General features: G+C 28.1%; 1 protein-coding gene across 3 annotated transcripts; it reads left to right on the forward strand.

The window, feature by feature from the left end:
• LOC136989726 (uncharacterized) lies at positions 1-26794 on the forward strand. 3 transcript variants are annotated; one of them, XM_067287968.1, is made up of 19 exons: positions 1-83; positions 10080-10503; positions 11538-11626; positions 11802-11908; positions 15736-16019; positions 18218-18389; positions 18472-18597; positions 18668-18800; positions 20134-20258; positions 20335-20457; positions 20776-21028; positions 21103-21278; positions 21395-21496; positions 22802-22918; positions 22992-23089; positions 23330-23501; positions 24542-24683; positions 24851-24972; positions 25043-26794. In XM_067287968.1, exons 2-19 carry the CDS (start codon positions 10136-10138, stop codon positions 25409-25411), a joined length of 3078 nt encoding a protein of 1025 aa, XP_067144069.1. In that variant the 5' UTR covers positions 1-83; positions 10080-10135; the 3' UTR covers positions 25412-26794. The 3 variants fall into 3 exon arrangements, with proteins under 3 accessions (XP_067144069.1, XP_067144072.1, XP_067144070.1); XM_067287971.1 differs by having other exon boundaries at positions 20776-21013; XM_067287969.1 differs by having other exon boundaries at positions 7-281.
• The last annotated feature ends 1032 nt before the right edge of the window (positions 26795-27826 follow it).

The following is a 27826-nucleotide window of genomic DNA, read 5'->3' on the forward strand; positions in this document are numbered from 1 at the left end:
ACTGAATAAGTCGGATAAGCAGACGAGTAGTTGATGCGAACTCGAGACGAAGTCATGGAATTCTCCTCCTATCCTTCGGTAGTGTAAGTATAGAAACGTGCTCACTTTCGGATTAAATTATTTCTTATTTGGGAATATCGTAAGGATAGGCTTGCTTTTGAAATCTCATCGTTGCATGTGTAATCGAAATTAGGAGAAACACTCGATTAAGTATTCGTGTTTTGTCAGTCGGAAGTTTCCATCCTGAGCGAATGTCGATTGCGAAATTCCCTTCAAGTTTGGTAAGTTAATGATAAGATTTCTATCATTTTTTTTTTCTTTTTTGTATAATTTAAAGGATAAAATTGCGGAAATTGTGGTTACGGTTGTCTTTTTTATTAATATTTTTTTTAAAATTTAAATAGTATAAAACTCGGAAGAAGTTTTGTTAGATGTGTACTAAGTGTGTCATACAGTTGGCATGGTATGAAATGTATTTATTCTTGATTGTCATACCGTTGGCACGAGAATTTGTGTGTGTAATTGATGCGAAGTGCACTTACTCGCGGTCGAAATGGGTAAGAATCGCATCCCGGAATTGCAGGACCCCTATCTATGGCCGACGAGGTCTCGTTTGGAAGTCGAATTGAGCCCTTTAATAACCGTGAACGTATTGTCGTTCTGTTTGGATTAATTGCGTTCGAACTCTGTCTCTTTCCTCGTATTTAGTCGTTGAAAAGAAATAGCGATACTTCTCTATTTTTTAATTTTATTTTTAATCTCGTTTATGAAATGTCGAACGATGGTTCTACTCAAAACTGGGTATATGTTAATAAACAAGGTGCACGAAAACCAGGAGATTGGTTTCGTGTGCCTTGTTCACGTATCATTGTTTACTACGTTAATATATGATAATTGTATGATGTGAGTTATTTTATTTGTATTGGTAAAAACAGGAGGAGCGTGAATTGTATTGTTTATAAAGTTGTTAAAAAATTCTAGTAAATCATTGCATTAATTACTTTTATTGTTTCTGTTGAAGTGTAATGAACTTGATGAAATTATAAAGTGATGTTTTCGGTTTAATTGTAATATTATTATGAATAATTCTGAAAGAAAATTAAAATTTCTTACTTTTCTGGCTTTTCAATTATATATTGTATGTATTAATGAATTTTTCTATGGCTTAAAATCTTCATTTTAACAGATTTTTTGAGGTGATAATTTGTTTATTGTCCGTTATTCAATTTATATAAACAATGACTTTGTAATTATACAATTTCATAATTTTAAATAAAAAAACAAAACCGTAGACTGTCGTTATAAATATTTATCGTTTTGATCATTATTGATTGATTTTACGTCTATTTGAAGAAGGTAATGACCAACTTCCTTTGGGATAATCCAGGGTCCTTGAATGCAATAGGTGTAATCGTGGATTTACCGTGAAGCAAAATATCTTGAAATGTTATGTGATGGAATTTCAAAATATATTTATTTTCTCTAATTACATCATTGCATAATATTATAATATATAATTTTATTTTTTATAAATAAATAAAAAGCTCTACTAGTCAGTTAAATTTATTTTGTAATTATTAAAATATATAAATTAAAATTAAAATTTCTGGTTAATTTCCAATTCCACTTTTAGAAGAATATAGAATTAATAAAATATAATTATGACAACTTATTATAATAGTCTTGCATTATTTCAAATGAAAAGCAGATTTTTGACTATTCTTTTAATATTTTTTCCATATATAAGAATAATTCTTACAATATTCTTAACGTTGAAAATAAAGAAATATGCAATTTTTATTTGAATGAGCTTTTTACACAAAATTAAGTCTTCTATTCTAATAATCAAGTTGTAAATTAAGTTACTTATAATACTAGGTGACAAATACATGATTATATATTATAGATTAATGTATATAATTTATACCCATTAATTATCATTACAAATTTTTTTTTTTCCTCCTTAAAATGGTAAAAATAATGGGATGTACTTAGACCAGGGTTATCCAACCTTTTTTCCTAATGGGCCAAATTAGAAATTTACGCATGTTCGGCAGGCCAGAAAGGTACTCTATATGAATATATGCTTTTAAAAAGTTCAAAATGTGAATATCAAATTTCAATAACAAATACCTGTACAGTATTTTTGTAATTATATATACTGTATTATTGTCAGTAAAAAAATTATACTCCCACAAAATAAAAATAAATTAAATGCAATTTTTGACATTGTATTCCTTTTATAATATTGTCAATATTGGCTTTTGTGGTACTAGTCTTAATTCTAAGAATGTTAGTTAAATGGGTATCACTCAATTTATTTCTTTCAGCAGTTTTGATGTTTTTCATGCACGAAAAGAATTGTTCACAACAGTATGTACTACGGTGGGTAATCGGTTAACGAACAGTTCGGACTGCGAACAAATCGGACAACAAACAGACACTTTCGTGAAAGACTTTTATGTTCGGACATCAAACACACGTTCGGATAACAAACACCTGACAGAATAAACATAAGAAGCCATGCTACGTTTGTGAAACTATATTTTAATGGCATCTATACATGGTTTATGGAACAAGACTTTCACATTATATACATAACCTTTTTGCACTAGTGAATTTTTGTTCTCTGAATTTTTGTAAGTGCTTTTCTGAACTTTATATTTAAAAAACTGATAACAGAGTTCTTGACACCCCATAATATTATCTATAGAAACTAAGCAAGAGATAATATCCAAGGTAGAGAGTGGACAGAAGATGTCTGATATTGAAGGCAGATGACTTCAACAGGTTTACAGGACACAATCTTACCTAAGAAAGATATTATCAAAAAGACTCGAGCAGATAAAGGAGTAACGAAAATTGCATCTGAGAAACAAAGATGTGCCATCCACGAAAAAATGGAGATATTGTTTTTAGTTTGTTATTACGTGTAAATAAACATAGTAAGAAAGTATATAATTTTTTATTTATTTTGATTAATTTATTCTGGAGACCCCCAAATTCCCACAAAAATCTATGGTAAATCGATAATCTGTTAACGAACAATTCAGATAGCAAACATGGTCTTAGAACAGATTATGTTTGTTAACCGATCACCCACTGTACTTTATTTTAAAAACTTGCCAGGACAAATTTAGTTTTACAAAAATTTTTATTAAAAAATTTTCTTAGTAGACTATACATACAGGAACATAAAGGTATGTACTACCCCATATGCATAACAGTTTTCTAAAACCAGATACATCATTATGACATCAAAGTGTATCCAGCAAAATGAGAATAATTTTTACGACATACTTTACCAAAACAAATGAAAATGTATGTAAAGAATGTGTAGAGTGCAGTAAGCTATGGGCCACATAAAAATATTAAGTGGGCCACGGGTTGGACATCCCTGACTTACTTGTTAGACCATAACAAAATAAAATGAATATAGAAACACACAAATTTCTATAAGAGGTTTGTCAACATACATTGGTGTTGACAAACCTCTTACAGAATATTGATTGTAAAAATTTTAAACAACTGTGTAAATTAGACTTGTACTACTAAAGTACTTTATATTTTAATTCAGAAATAAACAAGACAATTTAAATCTGTAGAAATCATTCTTTTTAATTGACAAAGGTTTTTGAAGCAATGTTAGACATATTCAAACTTCAGAATATTGTATTTGTTTTTCAAACTTTAAATTGATAATAACAGATAAGAAAAGAATGTGATAGCATTGTTTGGCATTCTGCTAAGAATGTTGACTATATTTACAATATTTTAATCAAAGAAATGAAAATACTTTGAAATAAAATATTTTTTTTTGTAAGATATTGCTTATACATTTAAATTTTTGAACAGAACATTATTATATAATAAAATCTTGTAAAAGTTTATTTATTATCACAAATGAACTTTTGATTTACATTTGATTGAACATTACAAACTAGTTGGGAATATATAGAACACACATCATTACAGTAGCAGTTGGTATGATCTGATTTAACAGTTGATCCATTATAAAAAGTTTATGCATAATACATAGTATTATTTGTTTAAAATATAGCAGTTATAAAATAAGAAAAAGAAGGATATGAAGAAAGAATAATAGTAATAATTACTAGCTGACTAACATGTAACAAAGCCAACAGGAGACTGTTAAGACTTTCAGATGAATGTTGCTTGTGGAAACCCTTTTCTTGGACTGTTCTCTTCTGAAACTTAACTTGCTTTGTCTTTTATATTGAAAGTCAAATTCTAATTTTCTTACGATATTCCAACAATACTGTTGTCTTCTCTGTAAACAATTCCTTTTCATTCTCCTTGTGTGTGATTTTTGCACAAAGTTTTTCTTTACTTTTTTATTCCAATCTGTGTTCACCCTGAAACAGTCCAAACCTCCACTTTTTCCTTGTCCTCTGTCCTCCAATAAATTTTATTTTTTGTGTGTTGGAGCCAATAGGTGTTAATCAGTCAAGACAGAAAGGAAACAAAGGGTGTACAGACCTAAAGAAAATAGCACTAAGGTATGAAACAAAGAGATGAGATAAAGGAAAGAAAATAAATTAAACACATGGTGTACAAGTACCATAAGTTTAATTTGTTTAACCATTAAGTATTTAACCATTGTCCAGGCTACGGGTGAAAAAACACATAACATCTGTTTTCTCTTAAACAAGTCGATTCCACTCATATCAATTGAATCAGAAAGAACATTCTTGGTAGCAGGACTTTTCATTACTGAAATAAGAGTCAGATTGAGTAATGGGAGTATCGACCATCTTTGCTTTTTAAAATCTTATTATAAAAATAATACAAAATATTATTTTAAATGTTTTATTTAAAAATGAAAATTACCTTTTAAGTTAGAAGTTTGATCTAAGTTTTTTTTTATTTTTTTTTAAATTTTCAACTCAATTCAAAGCATTTTTTTTTTTTGTTGTCTTTGTTGTTGTATGCAGTTTCCAGCAAACTTTAATAAATTTTTTTCTATTTGTGAAAATTTCTACATAATTCAAAGGTAATTTTTAATATATATCTTACACTGCATTATTAATATGATTTTGGAGGTTGCGGAATGTATTAAATTAATTTAGAAAATGAAAAATAATTATATTATTTGATTTCATGATATTTTATATATCTTAAAAATAATTAATTCCATCCCGGGAAATAGTTCATTTTTATCCTGGGACAAGCAAAAGACTGGGAAATGAGAAACCCTAATCATCAATCTCCAATGTCATCCAGACCTGAACTGAGCAAACTAATTTCCGATGTGCTCAGATAGCCCAGCATCACAGTAAATTTTTGTCATATTTTTGACAATTTACTTCACGATCAGAGTCAATATCTGTAGGACACCTGATTTTTCTGACATTTATACAAATATTTTGAAACTTACAGACTTGGAACCCAATTTTGTTCTATCTCTTTCAAAGGTTTATTTTGGGCTATCAGCTAAAAATTTCTTTTTAAATTCTTAATATCATTTCTGCAAAACAAATTTGTTTTTTGTAAAATTTTACTGCTATGATAAAAATTTGCATTAACCTATGGACAAAAAGAGCAATTGCCCTTTGTCCATAGGATACTTATAAGATATAAGGAAGTTGTGTGTTATCCTAAGTACTGTCTATATAAAAAACTCTTACAAGCTAACTGTTTGTTTACATAAAATTGGAAGCTTCTGAAATCCAGTCTTAGTTTTTCTGATGTTATCTTTTTATTTTTATTGTGTTGGCCAACAGTCATGTCTCAATTTATCACTTTCCTCTTTCAAGTACTGTACCCAGGGCCAGTCAGAAAGGGGGACAGGAAGAGCCGCTGCCCTGGGCCTTGAAATATTTGGGGTTTCAATTTGGCAACCCAATATGTTAGACAAAAATATGGGAGAAGGCAAAGTGATGTCACGCCTTATAGAACAGCCTTAATTTCACAGTTAAATTCTCCAAAAAAATAATTGAGAAAAACTTTTCCAATTTTTAATTTGAAAACACTTTGCCTCAACTGTCCATAGCTAAAGCAGTTATAGAATTTTGAAGTTTATGGAAATTTAATGAAAAAATGGATCAAGAGAATATAGTTTCAAAGGCAAAATTATTGCTAGAAAAATATAAAAATTGTAGAACTAATACTGCTGAAGCGTGTTTACAAATCCAATTTTAAACTAAGCATGAAACTGGAAGAATTACTTAAGGAAATTATCAACATCGGATTTGTAAACATATTTTCTAATATAATGATTGTGCTTCAAATTTTTTTAACCTTGCCTGTGAGTGTAGCAGAAGGTGAGAGATCATTTAGTGTTCTGAAAAGAATTAAAAAGTATTTACGATCTACAATGTGTCAGGAAAGATTAAATGGACTAGCAACACTCAACATTAATAGCACATATTTTAGACTATTCTGAAATAATCAGTGAATTTGCTAATTTTAAAGTGCACAAAGCTTCTGTAAAATAATTAAATGTAATAATCCAAAAAATATTAAATACCATTGAATTTATTGTCTTGTCCAATTTTATTCTAAATTTTGAAGGGCCTCTAAAATATTAGTTGCCCCAGGCCTCTCATTTTTTCTGAAAGGCCCTGACTGTACCTTTTTATTTAATAACTTATCATTTATGGGTTATAGCTTTTGTAAAGTTACAAACACACTAATTTTTGAAAAAGCTCCTCAATCTTTACCCTTTTTAATTTTTTTTTTTTTTTACAATAAAAAATAAACCAGCAATGAGTTGCTCAACTTTCCTGGCAACATTTAAAATTTTGGTAGTACCATCTGTTATCATATTTTATTAAAAGATTTTTTTATATTTTTAACTATTATAAAATGGCTAAAAGCTTAAATTTGAGGGTAGGGATGAGTTTTATAAAAAATTGTAATGCTAATAATGAGTAAAATTGCCATTAAGTCTGATCCTACTGGAGATACACACAACTCCCTTTATCTCCCCACTGCTTGACCTGTAACCATCAAAATTTAACAGTATTAATCCACTTAATACACAAATCTCCCTGCAAAATTTCAGAAATTTTTGACAAAAGGCACAGGAGTTATTAAGCCTCAAAGAGGGTGAACAAAATCATGCCTCCCACACACACAAAAACATCCATAAACACAAAAATTACCCCCAAATTATTTTTGCATTTTTTGACATTTCAAGGTTTTAAGTCCAAAAATGTAAAAATCTTGAGGGGGGGTCATTTTTTGTCTGATCGCCATACTTTTTCTCTATTATAACAGTTGGGAAAGTAAAATATCTAAAGACTCTGAACAGAGATTTTTACCTGTATTTGTTTCTTTTCCTACACTACATTTTTTTTAAAGTAAATTCTTTATTACCATATATAAATAGCTGAAAGTTCCTGTCATTATCTTTATGCATTTTTATTTCTTTTATTTCATACTTCTCATAAAATAACTAAGATTGTAAATTCTAAAAATAAAGACAATATTATTTTCAGACTAAAACAAGTAAAAATACTCCTTTTTATCTGACTTTAAGAGATTCGGTTAGGCAGACAAACAAATAATGAAGAAAAAACTAAACCTTTATTGTCAATAGCTTCATTTTCAATAAGTTCATACAATCCAAATGCATTTTGCTTTCATACAGTCAAGCCTCATCAGTGGATTTCTAAATTTTATGAATATATTTACAACTAAGAAGATATTTTATAGTAAAATAGATCTTCAGGCTGAGTATGAAATAGTTTTCTATAGACTGAGTAATGACTATGATCCTTCCTGATTAATTAGTTTAACTTGCTTTATGTTAATACTAGGGATTGGAATTGCTGGATCCAGCGCATTCTTCAGCCTGCTGGATCCTCAAATACTCAATTATCTTTCTAAATAATGGTGCAAAAGTCTACGTTGTTGGCGTTGCCGCTTTGCTACGTGCGCTATCGCTCGGTGGCGAGAGTGATGTTACCGTTCAATGCAGCACGTGCTACATCCCCTCTCTACACTGCACTGTCTGCCCTTTTGCCTCTGCTGATGTAATTGCCAGTTGACTTTCCGCTCTCGCTAAATAAAATAAGTAACTCCTCTCCTAATTCTGGCACATAATTCTAATTTACGATCAGTTGTGATGTCAATTAATCACATGACGGAACGATTTATGATTATTTGATGACCCCGAAACCAACTAATGTAGAGGCAGAAAGGGCCTTCTCCGCAGCGGGATATAGATACAGTTCATTAAGAAGTAGGTTGGGAGACAACACCATCAATACCATTTGTTTCTTGAGATCCTACTTCCAGAAAAGTCAAAAAAATAATAGAAGTGATTGATTTAATTTTATTTAATCCTTTAAAATATTTTATTCAAGACAAGACTAATATTTTATAACTTCTACTCTAATTCTATTAAATAAGAGTTTTTAACTTTTATTCTATAAGTGGTTAGTGGGCTAGGCAAGACAATTTTATTGTGAAAATTAGTGAGAAACTGGGACTACTTAGTTAGTTAAATAGTTAATTAAATTAATGAGTATCAGTATCTTAGATATATGATGATATGAATGTATGTGATTGATGATTGTGATGATAATAACTAACTACTAGACTACTACTAATTACTTACTGACTACTTTACTAACACGAATAATTAAATTAGTTATAAATAATTACAGACTGATATGTAGAGCCTATAATAAGAAAACTGGTAAGACTGATAGCCACTTAGCCACTGATTATCCGTCCTCACATTATTATAATATATTAATATAAATTAATTAGTAGAATTACCTTTGCTATTATTTAACTTAAAGATTACATTATAATTATAATCTAACTAAACATTTAAAGTTAATTATCTCTATCTCAAGCGTTAAACCGAACCAAAGTTAAGTTTACTACCTAAATGTGTAAAAAGTTTTACTGATTTATAGTGACCTGTCTAAATAATAAAAGTTTCTTAAGTATTTAAAAAAGAATGTTTTATCTCTTTAAAAAAACCATAAATTGCTGGATAAGATAGATAGATCTATTAGATAGATAGATAGATAGATAACACTTTATTGCACCAATAATACATCTGCACTGGATCCAGCTGGAATGATGTTGGTCCAGCAAAAATCCAGCTGGATTGAAAACACTGCTGGATTGCAATCCCTAGTTAATACACATTTGTAAAAAATGATTGGATACTCCTGCAAAACATGGAAAATTTACACACAAACACATGGCATATGTATTTACAGGTCTGAATTAGTTGTTCTGATAGCAGTATTGTGCATGTCAGATTCCAACTTGACAGACTTCCAGATGGGGATGGTCATTGGATGTTGAGTGTGTATGGACTCTAACAGATCTCAGAGATGCTTACTCATCTAAAATCAAGTGGCAATCAACAAAGATCAGGCTGACCAAGAAAATTGTTTCCTAGAGATTAAAAAGTGCTGAAGAGAGTGATATGACAAATAGGTTCTTGTCAAGCATCATCATCATCATCAATTAGGTTGATAAATCATTTTCCTTTAAGAATCTTAACCTGAATAATTCAATTAATGACATGAAAATTCATTAACTCATTCAACTACCTCATCCTTGTTTTGGAAACCATTGAAAGTGTATTGAAAATATGCTGATGACCAATGCTGTTCATTGGTCATCAGTATCTTTCAGAAGAAGAAAGAGAGCATTCTCAGATATAGCTTATTCTGTTACTACTACTTGACAGCTTAGTAGATTACCTTTTGATTTTACTCTTATTGTCTCACCTTATTTAGTTGCTTGCAAAGAATATTTTGGTTTCTAATTTCTAACTTATTTTAATTTTTCTCTTTAAAATGGTTTGTATTATTTAACATGTCAGGACCAATCTAATTTCTCTGAAACATATTCTTTGAGAAATTGAGAAATAAAATAAATCTTTATTTAATTTCTGGTAATCTTTATTTTTTCTTCTAATTTGTTGTTTTTTTTAAGTATAATTTTTTAATGAAAAAAGTATTGGAAGTTTAAGATAATTGTTAATTGAAAGAATTGTTATCAATTATATTAGTGACTGAATTTTTGAAAATTATGTATATATTTTTTTATGTATTTAAATAAATTATTATTTTTTTTAACAGATTATGTAAAAAAACCAGAATTCGTCAAACTTTTCGGTATTTGCAAGATTTTAATTATGCCAGAGAAGCTTTATTCACCCTCCAATGACAATATTGAGTCTTTGGATTTACCTGGAACTCTAGCTTTAATTGCAAATCATAGTGATGATTTGTCTCACACAATGAATGTTATAAATGTTGCCAACAGTAATTCACAAGAGATGACAGATAAACTTTCTGTTTCGGACGTTATACTTGGCATATCTTTATCTGAAGAACTTAATAATAACAAATTAAATAGTACTGATAATTCAAATCAATGGAAATTAATTCTTGGTGTAATTGTATTAGAAAAATTAACGTTAAATGCCGAAGAACTAAGAAGGTTTATGTGTTCCCAAATACCTAGTCTTCCTGCAAGTTTTCTATTTCTTACAAAAGAAGGGTAAGTTTATATATATATATTTCAAAAAAGTGTCAAAATTATTTTAATTTAATAGTAAAAATAGAAAATATTTTAGAAATAAATTTGACAAACTTTTTTTTTTATTTTGACTTTACTCAGAAAATTTCAATATGTCATTACCAGTTCACCCGAGGATAGCCTATTACATTAGGCTGAAAACGTTTGTGTTTAATTAAATAAAGTATTCTCAGCAATAGAAGGTGTTAAATGTTTTATTAATGTTAAATGTTAAAAAAGCTGAGTTTGATATTTACCTTATATTTCCGTAGATAGTTGAATCATAAAAAAAGGCCCCAAAAATCCGGGGTCGTCTTATAGGACAGATACAAAAAAATTAGATTGAAATTTATATAAATTAAAACCATTATAAAAAAAACGGACAAACCGTAATTATTTACTATTAGAGAGTAGGGCGTGTCCACAAAATAGAATAGCCCGTACGACGTTTTTGTGAATAGTCAAGGTCATTACCCGAATGCCTGAATCAGTGCGAACGTTTGCGACAATAGCAAGGCAGAAAATAAAATTTGTTCATTCGAAAAATTACAGAATAGGACATAATTCTGTATACTCTATACAGTATTATTATCCAGATGATGATTGCTGATCTAAACTAAATTCATAGGCTGTTGATAGTTTGGGGGTCGTCTTATAGGACAGATGTATGCTAAAACTATAAAACTCTGACGAAAATTTATACCTCGTCTTATCCGAAGGTCGTCTTTTCTGCGGAAATATACAGTAATTAATTTAATTAGTCATTATCAGAGTTCAAAATGTTGATAAATAAAAATGCTGATTTTATGGATTATTTTTTCCAAAATTTCTCTTTAAGTATAGTTGTAAGCTTTTTTTCCTCTGAGGATTATTTAATTTAATTTATTAAATATGCAATATATAAAAACATAGCTTCTACCATAGGTTTTATTTTAAATTTAATGTATTTTTATGTATATGTATGTAACTTGAAAACAACTTTATTTAAATTTTTATGGAATATTTATTTTTTACAGTTGGCCAGTAATGAAAAATCAAGAAAGATTAATCAAAATTATTCATTTAATTAATGAAAAAAACATAGTCGCAATAAAAAAACAATTTGGTAAAATATAATTTATTATTATTTGTAAAGTTTTTGGTTTAATTTTCTTATAACTTACATTTAAATATTTACATTAAAATTATTTAATAACATTTTAAGTATTATTTAAAATTTATATTTATAATATAAATATTATTATTTTAATACTTAAAATATTTTTTGATTTTTCTTTTAGAAAAACTTCGTGTTGGTGTGATAACTTATAGTGGCGAATGTTTAGGTTTTATTTTTGTAGATATGAATAGTAATTTAAGTCAAGTTAGAGAGGCTGTAAATAATCAGGTAAGATTAGAAATTTCTTAGTAAAACACTTTAATGGAAATGAATTTATTAGAATAAATAAAAATATCATAATGCACACACAAATTTGTTACATAAAAGTAAGCCATAGATTATTTAAAAAACTAACATTTTTTAATATAAAATATTTTGAGTTTTTAATTTGAAGTAGAATATCAATAATGAAAGCATCTATAGGATAGATTATTTAGTGCTATTTTGAAAAAAATAAATGCTGTGCTCCCTTAACACAAATTAGTTTTTTATATATTGTTTATTTACATTTAAGATTTTAAGCATACATACACAAAAATGATTAAAAAACAATTATCATTGTAAATGGTAGCGTATCAAATATCCCAAAGCCCGATATATATTAATTATTAAATAGCGGATTTATAGCCTGATTATTTAAGGCGATTGTTTGCTTATGTATCTATATGTAAACGGTAGCTTTTAAAAGACTAATTGACCAGTATTTTTCTGAAACTATTGGGCTTTCCCGGAGTTTGCACTTGCGTACGTTTGATGCATAAATTGGCAATTTTTTACCCAACTTGATTCATTATTTTCAACACTGACTTGTGAGTCAATTTAGACAAGCAGAAAATTTAAAATAAAATTGATTTTCATTTGCTTCTACTATCATTTTAACATTGTTTTGTTAATATTTTATCCAACGAAATAAGTATTTTATCCCATTTTACCATTTTTAAGATGATGATCCAATTATTTTTGAGAGAAATTTAAAAGGCAAACAAATAAAAACAAAATTAATTCCATATGAAGATTGCAACACCAATTTTGGTACAATATTCGGTTTCTTTGAAGATGGTTGATTACTTGTATTCTCATGAATCTTTATTAAAAAAAATTACGAAATAATTAATTACAATATTAAACATTTGTTTGAAGTTCAATACACTTAAATGCAATTGCTATATTACACTATAATAGGCATACACAGTAACTGATTGCACATAAGCTTATGTATATTGTAATGTTTAGAACTGTACCCAATTACCATCATTATTGTTGACTTATAACAGAATTCGATTTTAAGTTGGAGACTGCTAGCAATTTGCTATGAACCATACTACTGTTCATCATAGAACTTTAATGGAATTTCAATGGCATCAATAGTAGATGTTATTCTGATCATACTACATTTTCAAAACTGAATTGACATACAAATAGAATTTGGTCATTTTCTGGCTTTACAAATGCATTCTTTAGTTATTTTAAGAAGCAACAGGGAAGACAACAAATCAATAATAATGTTTCCAATTACCTGCAAAAACTATGCAGAAGCTTTGCCTGTGTGATTAATTAACTTTTGCATGATCTCTTTCAAATGAACTTCAATATAAGTGTGTTATTTATAAATATGGGGAAAAAACTATGGGTGAGGAAAGTATAAAAATGGAAAACGTAATACTTTTAGTATGTGACTTTTACAAATATTTTGGAGTGGAATTAAACCAAAATGGGGGAGAGGATTGAGAAATACAAAACAAGAAAAGGCAATTTAAGAGGCTAAACGGAATCTGATGAAATGTCAAAATCTCAAAAAAGAAAATGGAATATGTAACAGTGTAGTAAGATATTTATTGCATATTATATAGAGCCAAAATGAAGGGAATATCAAAAACAGAAAAAGAAAGCTGGCTAAGTGCAGTTGAAATGGATGCACTGACAAGATTATTCAGATTATTACTCATGCATGAAATTAAAACTGAGAAACTAAAAGAAGTGATGAACATGAATGAATTAATTATTAATGAAATAAAAGAAAGGTAATTAATATGGTGTGAAGCTAAAAATTACCAATGATAGCCATGGAATAGAAACCACAAATAGACAGAAGATCAAGAAAGACCTGGGAAGAAGGTATATGGAAACAGGACGGGAAGAAACATACAGGATGAAATATGTATGAATTCAACAGAATGGAAAAATTGTCTGAAGAACTGTCTGTTAAGAGAGCGAGAAAGCTTGTATTTCCAAATAACAGAGAATTTTACCCTTTAGTGATAAGTATAAATTGTGCTGAAGAGAACAAATCATATTTGTTTTCTTCAGCAAGATTTATGCTTATCACTAAAGGATCTATCATGAGAATGAGTAGCAACTAAAAAACCGTGTAAATATTGCATAATTTTTTTGCCCACTTACCACCTATTTCTACACCTACACTACATTCACCTAATTAGTAAAAATTTCTGGTGAGAACATTAATACATATACATTAAAAAAAAATATATATATATATATATATCTGAAATATGAGGTTTTTTTTATTTCAATATGCAGAGAGCAATGCATATTTTGAATAATTGAATTGAAACAAATTATCAGATTGGTGCAAAAATAATTGTGGTTTGCAATCATTGACTTTAAAAGGTATATCTGAGATTAGAATAAAGTTTATTAATCAAAATAAGAACCATTAGAATCTATACATTTTTGCCAACAAGTAACAAATCTATTTATTCCAGTAGCATAGAATTTGGAAGAACCTATAAGTTATATTAAAGGCATTTTGAGCTTTTGCTTGGTTGTTGAAAACTTTCCCTTGCAAGAAGTTGTCAAGGTGCTTGAAAAAGTGATAATTGGTTGAAGAGAGGACTGGTGAATAAGTTGAATGAGTAGAGTTTTGTAGGCCAGTTTATTCAATTTCTGCAGAATCATTTGTTGGTCATTGTCATGGTGAAGAATTGGTTCTTTTCAATTGACCAATGTTGGATATAAAGCTACCACCAACCAAAGCCGAAATTATCGGGCTGGAAACTGCTATATTATTTATAAATTACAAGATAATTGGTGGTAGCTTTATATATTACGGGTTGGCTGATGATGTTTATTTATAGTTGGATGTAAATGTTTCAGTTTGTGGTGCATGTTGTCAATTTCCTGAAAATACTTCTCTGCTTTGATAGTTTTGCCACAGTTTGAGAAGTTGTAGTGGATAATTCCATTTGCCAACCACCAAACGGTGACCACAACCTTCTTTTGGTGCAGCTTTGGTTTTGGGAAGTGTTTTTAGTTGTATATCTTGGTCCATAATGATGCAGAATTGTCAGACAGAATCTATTTCTTGTTACATGTCATAATATGATCCAGAAATGGGTCATTTTTGTTGCACAAAAAAAATAGAGCAGATTTTGTAACAAATTTGTTCAACTTGTGTGGCAATCTTTCGTTGAGCTTTTTTTATTTTCCTATTTGGTGCAAATGTCAAGCTACTATCAAATAGTTAACATTTTGTTCTTCTGCAACCTCTCAAGTTGTTTTGAAGAGATCAGCCTCAATAATGGCCCTCAGTTGGTTGCCATCAATCTCAGAAGAACATTCATGACCTTCCTAGTTTTAAGGCTCTTCTCCTCATTATAAAACCAATGTTGAGTTGTATGTTCACTGATTGTTTCCTGGCCAAATGCTTGGGTGATATTGTGTGCAGTTTATATATATTGTTATATTGCTTAATGTCCCAATTTGAACTTGTACAATAAAATTGCTTGAATTTGCTTTTTCCCATGTTTTAATTTGACAATATAAAATAAACAAGAATAAACATGAAAACAAAACCATTAGCATAAAGCAGAATGTCCCTCTACTGATTTAAACTTGTACATTATGTTAATGTAATTAAATAAAATTTTAGTTCAAAATAAGCCTCAAAGTTTAAAATAATGAAAATTGCAATTGTTTTTGACCAATCTAATATTGTTTCATCAAAGAAATATTATTGCCCTAGATTTAGTTTGTGATACAAAATATAAAATTAAATAATATAAACTTATAATAATAATAAATTTAAACAATTTCAGTTAAAAAATGAAGCCAATGTTATTAAATATGAATATAAATTTATGGAGAGAAATGGATGGCCCGTTCTTACGATGCAAGAAAGCTTTTTGACATTAATGGATATATTAATAGGTCAAAGTTTTTGTATTCAGTATGATAATAAAATGGGAGTGTCATATTCAAAACCACTTCATAGTGCTATTCTATCTTCAACCACAAATGAAATGTATATCCAGCCCAGTTCAAATCAAGATAATGTGGATGGTGATGGTGTAGGAAGAAAACCATCATGGAAATTGGGAAAGTATGTACATTTATGTAGTTTTTTGTTAACTTACTGTATATAATTTGCAATATTATTTTTTAAGAATTTATTCATAATATATTCCAAATATTTAAAAATATATTCAATAGTACACAGTAGGAAATTATTTTATGTGTAACTTGTACTTTGAAATCAGTTTTTTGTCATTTATGTACTTTCAGTGTTTTGGAATATAATATTTTGATGACAGACCTTTTTCTGTATGCTACATGGCTGTCAAAAGTTCAAAACTTCCTTTTAAAAAACAATGAAAAATGTCCAATTAAAAACAAAAGTTTTAAAATTATAACTGGTAACACTACAAACATCTTTCGTTCCATTTTGACCACTTAAGGACTGTAAATCTTTATATCTAATAAAAGCATGCATGGTAAATGTGGATTTTCAGCTGTCCCCAATGATGAATCTTTGTAGAATATTGCTGGATGGTAATTAAGTTTAAAACCAAAATTGATGACACAATCTGTTGGAAAAGGAATCACCATTTAACATATATTATTAATTATGAATTAAATTTGTAATTACAAGTTTCATTAGAAATAAATATATTTATAAATGTAGAAAGTCCTTAATCTTTATGTGGCAAATCCTTGTTTAATGTTATTTCATCATACAGTCATCGAGGAAAGATAAAAGTATATTTGTTATCATTTACAATTGTTGCTGTTGAATTTTACCATTTATAGGTAAAATTGATGAGGTGGAAAGTAAGTATTAGAGGTTGAAACTCACTCCAATTATATAATATTAACTGAATTATAGCTTGTAATAAAATTGGTTTCATCATGTAATATGTTGCAGTTTCTAAGAACTTATCAACAATGTTAACTGAGGACTTGCTATACTTATTTAAAGACCATTAAATCATAATTTCTAACAAATACTGTTTATACCTTATGAAAATATTAACATAATGGTTTAAAAGTAAGAATATCTGAAGCTAACCTGGAAAATAATAAACAAGGTATATGTAATGATCCAATCATTAGTGAACGGAATAATCACGTTAGTGACATAATACAGTAATAGATGAGATGAGGTGAAGTGGATCATCAACAGATATTTCATTATTACTGATTTCAAAATTTTGTTGAAAAACAGTGAACAAGAGTAAATAAATTCAAATAGATGATATTCATTGTTACTGTTGTGTTTATAGGTACTAGGATGAAACTACAAAAAGAATGAATTAGAAATGACTGATTTTATGTGATGGAATAGATAAAAACAAGACGTGTGCACAATGATTAGCAAAAGTGGTGTGATAATTGTAGAAAACACTGATAGTTTGATCTTAAAATGTCTTGGTATCTAATAGTATCATCCAGAAGAATCAAAATTCCTTATGATTTCACACATTTTAATGCAACATTCTTAATTTATTCAAGTGTTTTATTTTTTCCAAATCTGTAAAAGATGAATTTAAAAGTTCATTAATTATATATATAAGTAATTAATTAATCAAGAAAAATGTTGATTATTGCATCATTATAAAAAGTAAAAGTTTTTAAAACATTAAGCGTTACACATTATTAAAAGTATTGCATAATTAATCAAGTGTTTGAAATATTGAAAGAGTGAAGTTTATAGTTTTATTTCATTCTTTAATGTGTTTTTTTTTGTGTTTTGTTTAAAAATAACATTATTGTTATGAAAGATTGCAGAATTCTTTACTCATAAATTATTATGTATGGTTATATAATTGAGTTTTCAACAGGAATACTTATTGATTTTTCCTAATACATGTATCCCTTGATTAATGTGATTAATTAATTCCTCGATCCAACCTCGTATATATCAAAATACGGTATCAATGTTAAGTAAAGACAACTGGTAAAACCGCGTAAATTAAAACTTTTTCCTCGTCTATAAAGGGTTTGCCGCAATTAATTTCGTACGTTAATCAAATCCTGCGTTAAGCAAAACCTTGTTAAGTAAGGGATACTTTTAATTGACTTTTAATAGAAATTGTCAAATATTAAGAAAAATAAATTTAAAAATTCTTTATATTATTACTAATGTAAGTTTTATTGAAAGAAAAACTGAAGCATAATATAGTTTTTTTTAATTCATTTTTAATTATTATTATTTTTACTTATCGATGAATAAAAGTTAAATTTATTTATTTGCCAAACATTTAGTTTTTAAGTACTTAAATGTATGTTCTGTGATTTCAGAATTGATTTTAGATCAATATCTGTACGAAGAGGAAAAGACTATCGACGAGGTTTCACTGGAAAGGAACTTGTTGCTAAACCAATCTTACTCAGCTACGTTAGAGCTGAAGCAGCACAATATGCTCTACAGTTAAAAAATGAGTTGTGTACTTTGGGATTCAGTGTATATTTGGTAATAAAATTTATATTTTAAGAATTGAATATTATTCACTCATTTAATTTTATATATATCTAATTTCTTAAATTTAAAACAGGATGTTCATGAAATAAAAACTGGGAGTGATTGGCAAGATGCTTTAAATTTTGCTGTTAGACATTGCTACATTTTTGTACCATTAATTACACCGATGTATGGAAAAACGCAGTGGACAAACAGAGAGGTAAATCTCCATTGAAGAAATAAAGACATGATGTTAAAATATTGCATATAAATTTTTTGTTTTACTGTAGGTAAAATTGGCAGACACACTTGGAAAATTAATAATTCCAGTAAATTTTACAGATCAGTGGCCACCAGAATGTTTAGCAATACAGTTTGCATCTACACAATATATACCTTATCGTCTACTTGATAATGAACATGGTAAATATCAGTTAAAATATCATGCATAATTTACTAAATAATGTAATTGTATTATAATTAATTTATATTCTAAATGTTTTATTTAGAACCATTAAATAGTATTCTACTAAACAATTGGTTTAACAAGGATTGCTAGCTAACACCAATTATTATTATACTAATAAACAATATTTTTATCATTTTATTTTTTCCTTTTTGATCATTTTTATTACAATAGAATTAGAATGTTTTTTTTTTTTTTTAAGAAGTTTGAATCTTGTTGAAGTTAATAAAAGAATTTATATTTACATGTATCATTTTCATCAACAAATATAGTACCTAAATTCAATAAATATCTATTAGTAACTTTCTAGTAAGAATTAATAATTTTCCTACAAGTTTAATTTCAACATTGTTAATAAATAATTGTTTCAGACCATTATTAATTATTATAAAAAGAATTTTCTAAATAAAGTTGATTTATTATTCAGAAAATTGAATATAGATGCTACACGTATTGAGTGAAAAAAAGATGCGTAATCTTTATGTAGACGCTAAGTTCTAACCACATCAGATTGAGTTTTATTACATTCATTTTTAAATTTAGTTTTGATATTGTATAAATTCTGCTGACTAACTTGTTCCTGCATTACAAAAGTAAAACATTATGATGAATAGTTCAGCTAGGAATTTGCAAATTTTTTAATAAGATTAAATATTCTAAGCAGAATGTAATAATGATAAATACAGCAATTGTTTTTATTGATAGAGATAGATTTATGTAATGCATCTCTAAATAAATCTTTGAAAAATGTGTGATGGATTTTAAAAAGTTTAGAAGTTTTTAAAATTCATCTTCTATTTTAAAAGTAGATAAAATTAATACTTGATGATTGTTGAAGTTACTTTGTTTCTGTTTGTATATGACAATATAACATAGATGTTGGATGATCCAAGAGGAGATGACTACCCGGAGGACTTTTTATGAGGAAAGGTTCCTATTTAGGTGTTAGAAATGTGAAGGAAATGTGGAAAACTCCACATTGCTAGCCTGTTAGTGAGGCCCTAACCCAAGGTCAACTACCAGTGTTGAAACTACCAAGCAACTTGGCCATTTGGCTACAATTCACTTGGCCACTGGTGGGACTTTATGATATTTTTAAACAAACTATAATATAAAGTATCAATTGAAGAGGATATGATTCAAATTATTTTCTAACAATTGCTTTCCTTAATATGTATTTAATATAGTTCCATGTTTTTGCAAGTTAATTGATTAGCAGGAAAAGAAATTTGAATATAGATTTAAAAACTTTCATGCAGAAATAAATAAATTTTAAATTTAAATTTACAGAAAAAATTGAATCCGAAAAAGTTGTAAACATGAGATCATGGGAACCGGAATTTGTCAAACGAGTAGCAGATGAAATTGCACTTCATTTTCAGAGAGATCAGGCTTGCAAAATTTCTGAGAAGAAAGTAAATAAAAGATATTTATTATTATTATTTTTGTTGTTGTTATCAATTAAAATATAATGTAAATTATATAAATTAGATATCGACAAGATCATATGATGCCACTCCATTGTCGTCATCTGTGAAAAATCCACCTAAAGTAGAAAGATCAGAAGAAAACAGATTAATTGTTATAAGTGTTCATCCTAAGCAAAGAATATTAGTAAGTCACACATTTTTAAAATTATTCCACAGTATTAAAATAATATTTTTTAAGTTAATATGAACGTCAAATTGATATTTGATGAAATGGTATTAGTAGAATAAATGTAATTGAATAAAAAAAAATACTGTGAATTGTTTTAACATTTAACAAATATTCTATGAAACGTTTTCTTTAAATATTTTAAAGACTGCAAAAATTTTTTACAAATTTTAAAATATTTACATTTTTTAAGAAGTTTTTCGTCTAATTACTTGATTCAATTGGAATTTAAATCAAATTTGTTAATATTTTAATTAAATGTTTTTATTGTAATAGGCTAAGGAGTTAAAAGCTACATTTACCAAATACGGTTATCAAGTTTGGTGTTCAGTTGAAACTTCAGATAGTCATACAAAAACTGCATCTGAAAGTGAAGGTGGTTTTCAAAATCCACTGACACCACGTGAATTGCCAACTATTCCAGAAGGAGAAGTATTCTTTAGTCAGACTGGAGGTGAATCATTTGTTTCTATTGGTGAGAGCAAACAATTTTCATCTGTATTTCGACACGAAGGTACTGAAACTGCCAGTAAGTTTAAAAAATTATTTATTCAAATTAATTCTGTATGATATCTCTCTTAATTTAAATTTTTATGTTTTTAGGTCACCGACCATTATCGAGACTTTTGTCCCAACTTAGTGACATTAGCCAAGTATCTTCTCTTACCCCTGAAAAGTTAGATAGGTTGAAATTATTTCAACAGAAAACAGATCAGGCTGGTGTAGTGATAGTTGTTGTCTCGGATTCATATACAAAATCAAAAACATCACAGCAGCAGGTTGGTTGAATAAGTCATATTAGTGAATTATTCTATCTATATTTTTATTTATTTCTATCTATATTAGTATAAATTTAGGCAATACATAAGCAATTTCATGATAAATTTTTATGCAGGTATTCTATTGTGAACATAGGAAAAAAGTTGTATTGTTGAAATATGATAATTGCCAAATACCAGCTTGGTTTACACAGTTAATGGGAAATGACATGATCACGGTAAATATTTAATTAAACTTTTAATTTTGGATGAAAGCTATTGTATTCAAAATAAAAATTTATGGTTATTATTTTTACTATTTAAGCTTTGATATAGAAATATAACTGATCAAAAAATATTCAACCTTGAATATCTGAAAAAACTAACTCTTCTGTTTTTTTGAGGTATGTGTTGTCAACGTTGTCTGGGGATTGACGTAAATGGAAGTCAATTGGTCATTGTTGAATATCATGACAAATATTTTTTCTGGAGTATAGCACATTTATGATTAAAGATGTTTATTTAGTTATACAATACAGGAATACACAATATATTTATTTTTTGGAGACGAAATGAGTTATATCATTTAAAAACAGAATGAATGTGAAGTTTAAATAGGGCGTAAAACCTAGTATATGGCATATATTACTTTTTTACCTTCTGAATAAGATGGCCTATGGGATAAATAAATAGTCTAGTATATATTAATTCAGTCATATTTATTCGAACAACTGAGCTTTGATGACACTGAATTGCAGACACTTCTACTGCTTGGCAGGAATGCTTTTTTTTTTTTTTTTTTATCTTGCAGTTCTTTTTCAATATTTTTGGCATATTTATTAGAACTCAAGTAAACTTATTGTTTTCTTTCTTCTTACTTACCAATTCATAAAACTCACTATATAACTTTTCTTCCATTTTCCAATAATGTAATCTAAACATTAAAGAACAGAACAGAACAGAAACAAAAGTAACAAAAACACAAAATAAGGTTACGTTACATGGAGTGCAATGGCTGCCATGATGGTTCACATTATAACCGAAGCAGCACTGGGCATTGTTTTAGTGCATTCCCAATATTGTCCATTAGAATGGTGATTGGGTGATTTGATGTCAATGCCCTGTCATTGCCCAACACAATGCATAAAGATAATTATATGATTTTATATACTCACATCATTAACTTGACTGTAGCATATGCAAATTTCTTTTTGATTTTATATTATTGTTGTCAGTCATATTTAATTTACAGAATAAAAAAGTTGAATATTCTTTAAGATTATGAAATTTTTATTTCTGAGGAATAAAAATCATTTTCATTTGAGAACTTTTATATAGGATCATATGAATAATAATCATTTATATATATTCAATAATTAGATGAATGCATAGTTAACAGTTCAGAGGTTAGGAGGCTCTGTTACCTGTATTAAATAGCAAAGTAACAATTGATGCTGCAGTATAAATGTTTGATGATGATAAATATTACATATTTTATCTTTAATTCTAAAAAATTAAATTTTGAATAATTATATTTTGTTCAGTATTTAGGGAATACTCAATTTGAATTAGCATTAAGAGCTAAAGTCAAAAGAGCACTTAATCCTGCTTATTCTGAGACATCTAAAGAAGCAACAGCAGAAGCCAAAATGCAATTTTTGGTAAGAGTTATAAAAATTAATAATATAAAAAAAAAAATGAATCCATGGATAAAAACTTGGTATTTAATTCTAGATTACTTTTATGAAAAAAAATTTACCTCAAATTGACGAATGCGTTTATATTACCGGAAGCAGCAAATTGCAGAATCCTCGTTCTGAAAAAATTTGCAGGTACTTTCTATATTTTCAAAACAACTGCTGTTAGATTTTGATGTACTATGAATTTAAATTTAAGTAAATTTTGTTTATATTTTTTCAGAAGACTAACTTGGTTATAGTTTTTATGATTAGAATAGTAATGTCATTTGTACATAATGAGCAGATACAAGTCCTGATACATGTATAAAAAATTTTTGAAACATGTATATTCACTTATAATGTAACATGATTTGAATATAAATTATTTTTTAGAGCCATTGCAAGAGAATTAGCAAAGGTCAAGAATATTGGAGTAGTTACTGGAGGATTTCTGGGTTCTGCAGATATTTTGGCAAAAACCTTTTATGAACTAAAAGCAGCAAATATGTCATCTAATCCTCAATATTCTCCAGTTGTTCATATTTTACCAACTAAAGACTCTCAAGTAAGAACAGGTTAAATATTGATTATTTTTTATATGAATGCAAAAATTTCTTATATAGAAATAATTAATAATAATACAATTATTATTCAATATATGAATTCAAGAAAGTTTTCATGAGATTTGTAGATATCCGTGTTTTGAGATAAAACTTTAATTAGAAAATTTATAATTTAATGTATTTTAACAAAGTAACTCCAACTTTTCATATTAAGTATTGAAGAATTTGGTCTAGATAGAAGTTTAATATTTTAATACTTTGATTTTTCTTTGCTAAAATTAATAGTCTAAATGCTTAAAGCCATTTTATCCTGGAAATTTTATGTAATAGTTTTCATTTTGAAAACATTTGAAGTATTTTATACTGTAATCAATGCTTTAAAAATATTTAGAAAAAAAAATAACAAATTAATATTCCACTATGTTAGTATTTTTGTATGTTATTTCCTTCTTGTGATGTTGTAACACGGAAATTATGATTTAAATGCTTAATACTGTATTATCTCGTATTTTGCTTAAAATAAATTTAGCTAAATTTTGGGAATATTACTTTTTTCAATGTTAGAACAAGTTAGATAGGTTTACTTTTACAACTTTTGTTTTAGCCCCTACAATAAGGACATTATTATACACTCATGTTTGTAAAATTTGCAACACCATGAAGGAATCATGTGAATAAACTGAAACTTATAGGAAGTGAAAAACAGGGTATGACATGCAAATGATCAGAATATCATTGGCTGCATTGGCTGAGAAGCACCCTCTGAACGATCGTGTTAGCTGTATAAATAGAGGGCAGCAGTAGAAGTAGTGTATCATTGTCAAAATAATTTTCATCAAAATAATCAATGAAAATTAAATTAAATTTTCTAAAAATCTTTCAATAATTACAAGATATTTTCAAAACAATTTAAAATTCTCAAGTTTTGTTTATTTAAGAATCATTAAAGAATTGTAATTAAATAGATATAATATGATGAATTTTAATTATTTTTATTATAAAGAAATTTGGTTTAAAAAATTATATTTAATTATATATTAAGGATTTTACATCAAAGGCAAATCAACATCCAGATGGTAGTTTTGAAATAATTTCTTATGGTAAAACTATGTTCTTGGGAGATTCTGTAAAAGAAAGAGAATCGGCAGTGGCACGTCTCTTTGATACATGCATCCTAGTTGAAGGTATACACGTTTTTATTTTTAGAATAATGCTTTATGTAGTAGTATTAATTTATGACTATGATTTTCTTTAATCTATTAAATGTATAGATTAATTTACTATTCGTGATAATTTGTTTCTTGACATTTAAATCCACATTAAAATATACTAATTAAGCTGCCTCTTATAGGTGGACCGGGTGCTGCTAGAGAAGTAGAAGAATTTATTTGGAATGATCATTTTGTCATTCCAATCATATCTACTGGATGTGCTGCAGGGGGACAATACGGAGTTCCAGTTAAAATATTTGAAGTAAGTTTTTAGAATACATTTTAAATATAACATTATAAAGTAATATAATATCAAATAAATTTCTTATTAGACTCCTCCGCCTGTATCTCCAGAAGATTGGTCTGTGTTATCTGAAAAAGATGCCTCTCCAGATGATGTTGCAAAGGCCGTTGTCAATATCATTGTTGCATTAAAGCGTTCCATTGCTTCGCATTCAAGAAGTAATGTTAACACACAAATTAATTCCAGTAAATCAAAAAGAAAATCAAAAACATGTAAAGGAAAGGATAAAGAAAATGATCCTAACACAAAGAACTCAAAGTTTTTTCCAAAACAGAATCTATCACCCTCAGTACCATCTAGGGAACTTCTAGTTCCCAATGACGGGGAATGTTCACAGATTGTTAAACCACGTCATGCAAAATGGTGGCAAAGGTTCATTCATGTTTTTTCAAAGTAAAATATTTTATATTGAAGCATAATATGCTAAAAATTGGTATATAGTTTTTTCAGCTTATAGGTTATCAAAACATTTATTATGATATTGTAGAAATTTTTAAGTTATTTTATTATGTTTGTTTTAGATTTTTTTGTTTATAGAAATGTTATAATTAAACATCAACAGTTTTGTTAGTATAAATTATATGAAAGTTATGTTATAAATGGACTGCAAATAAATATATGCAAGATCTTTCAAAAGTAATCAAACACATTAAAATATTTGTAATTTTATCAGTCAGTGTGTAGTCTGTGTATACTATACATTTATATGCTGGCTACATACAAAAACAGTGTTGCCTGCAGACTATGATAAAGGGGGCACAAGCTATAAAAAAGGACATTGTACTGTACATTATACAGAGAGCTTCAAACTGATTTAATGCTGGATCAGCCCTCCCACAAGGTAACATTGGTTGCACTCGGGACTGACTTGGCCTCAAAAACAAGGAATAGGGTTTTGGTCCATGTGCAACGAAGTTGAATGAATCAATCAACAAATATCATTTATTAGTTTCTTTTATATCTGCAGAATAGGCTAGAAGTCACTAATTTTCTGTTGTTTGAGACCCCCTTGGAGATTAGAAAAAGGGATAAACAAGACAAAAAGGAGAGCACATGTACAAAGTGCCCCAATACACGGGCACCTCTGTACAAAAGTAACTGATTTATTTTATAATATGCATTTATTGTAAATAGTATGATTCCTGTAATATACATAAATTATTATTATTATTATTATATGTTGTTTTAGAACAGTAGTCTCTGCTCATTGCAATCATGGATAATTTTATCAAAATTAACAGGTCCTGAAACATACAAGTTATAATCTATTTCATATATAAAATATTTAGCTTAAATCTCGGAGACATTTTTTTCAATGATAAAAAAAATATAAACAGCAGCATCGAGAAGTGATGAATAATCACACAATTTTTTGATCATGTAAGCAAAGTGAGGGAGGATTAGGCCCTTTATGGAAGACTGAATCATAAAAATTTCATTATGATTCAGCCTCCTTTAGAGGCAAGTGAGCAAGCAAAACAAACCATGAAATTAGAACATTTTTCTGTGAGATATTAAAAAAATCTATGTACAGAATATATAGTCAGATGAAGGTATATGTATTCTTGAAATTTTTATGAATAATTTATATGGAAAACAAGTGGGTGAAGTCCATGGGATGACTGGGCAAAGTGGATGGGGAGTTGGGCTGCGTATTGTGACCAGGGTGCAAAGCTTCCTAAAACATAAAAATGTCACTTATTCTTAACATTTTTAGGTAAATAGGTATTTTTATGCTTTCTTTTCATGCTAGCAACTTTAACATGTGGCTGATAACATGAAATCAGCCACATCTGTTAGTACTGATTATAATACTAGATGAATTATTTATCAATTATCTTCAAGTCATACATTTTTAAATTGCCTTAATATGTCTTTTTAGAGGAAATTGTGATTTTATTCACTTTCTTAATAATCTGACTAATAACATTAGAATGTGCCTAAACTGCCTGAAGTGATTACAATAAGCAAAGTCTACTGTAATATCATTTTTAAGTGTATGAAGTGGAATAACTGTATTGGTAACTGAATTGGTATGTTCTTATTTGAAAATACTATTTCTTATGTATAATTCAAAAGTTATAAATACTGTAAATTAAGGAAAATGACAATCAATGATAGTTAGCAAAAATGTTTCTTGCGTGTTTTTGAATTTTGATCGAAGCGTGCCTTATTTTACGAGTTGCCTAATACGGGTATGTAAGAGATAACTTACTGTGAATATAAGTTATTTTTGAAAGACCCATATGTGCTGTTATCTGGTGAATGATATGAACGGCTAAAAAAGTTGAGTAGAATTTAATAGCGTTTATCATTCAATAAAATATTACTACAGTACAAAGTTATTCTGTAAAAAATTCTGTTACACAAGATGTCATTAATATTAATATTTGTTCCTTTCTATTTTAAAAATATAATGTACTTGATTTTATAAAGCTACATTGTATTTTCTGTTTGTGAATTATATTGTGATAATCAAGGAATTCTTGTATTCCCTGTCTTTGTTTTTAAATTATTTTCATTTAGAACCATACTTTATTTGGGTTTACATAAAGTATGTGTTAATATTTATATACGTTAGGTTTTTTATGGCCTGACAATAAATAAACAGAATCAAATATAGAAGAATATGTACAGTGTAGGTAATAACATAAGTAAGTAACGATTATAATTTATTGTATGGCAAATGACTCGCTGTCATTGTAAGGTGTGACTGTTTTTAACTCTGTCTTGCGGGCACTAAGAGGACCTTTCTGCAAGTCCTTTGGGTTTGGCCAACTCCACATGGGACGGCCAGTTGGTGAGGGATGGG

This window comes from Centruroides vittatus, unplaced genomic scaffold (assembly GCF_030686945.1).
Source record: "Centruroides vittatus isolate TY-2023 unplaced genomic scaffold, ASM3068694v2 scaffold_752, whole genome shotgun sequence".
Classification (NCBI taxonomy): Eukaryota; Metazoa; Arthropoda; class Arachnida; order Scorpiones; family Buthidae; genus Centruroides; species Centruroides vittatus.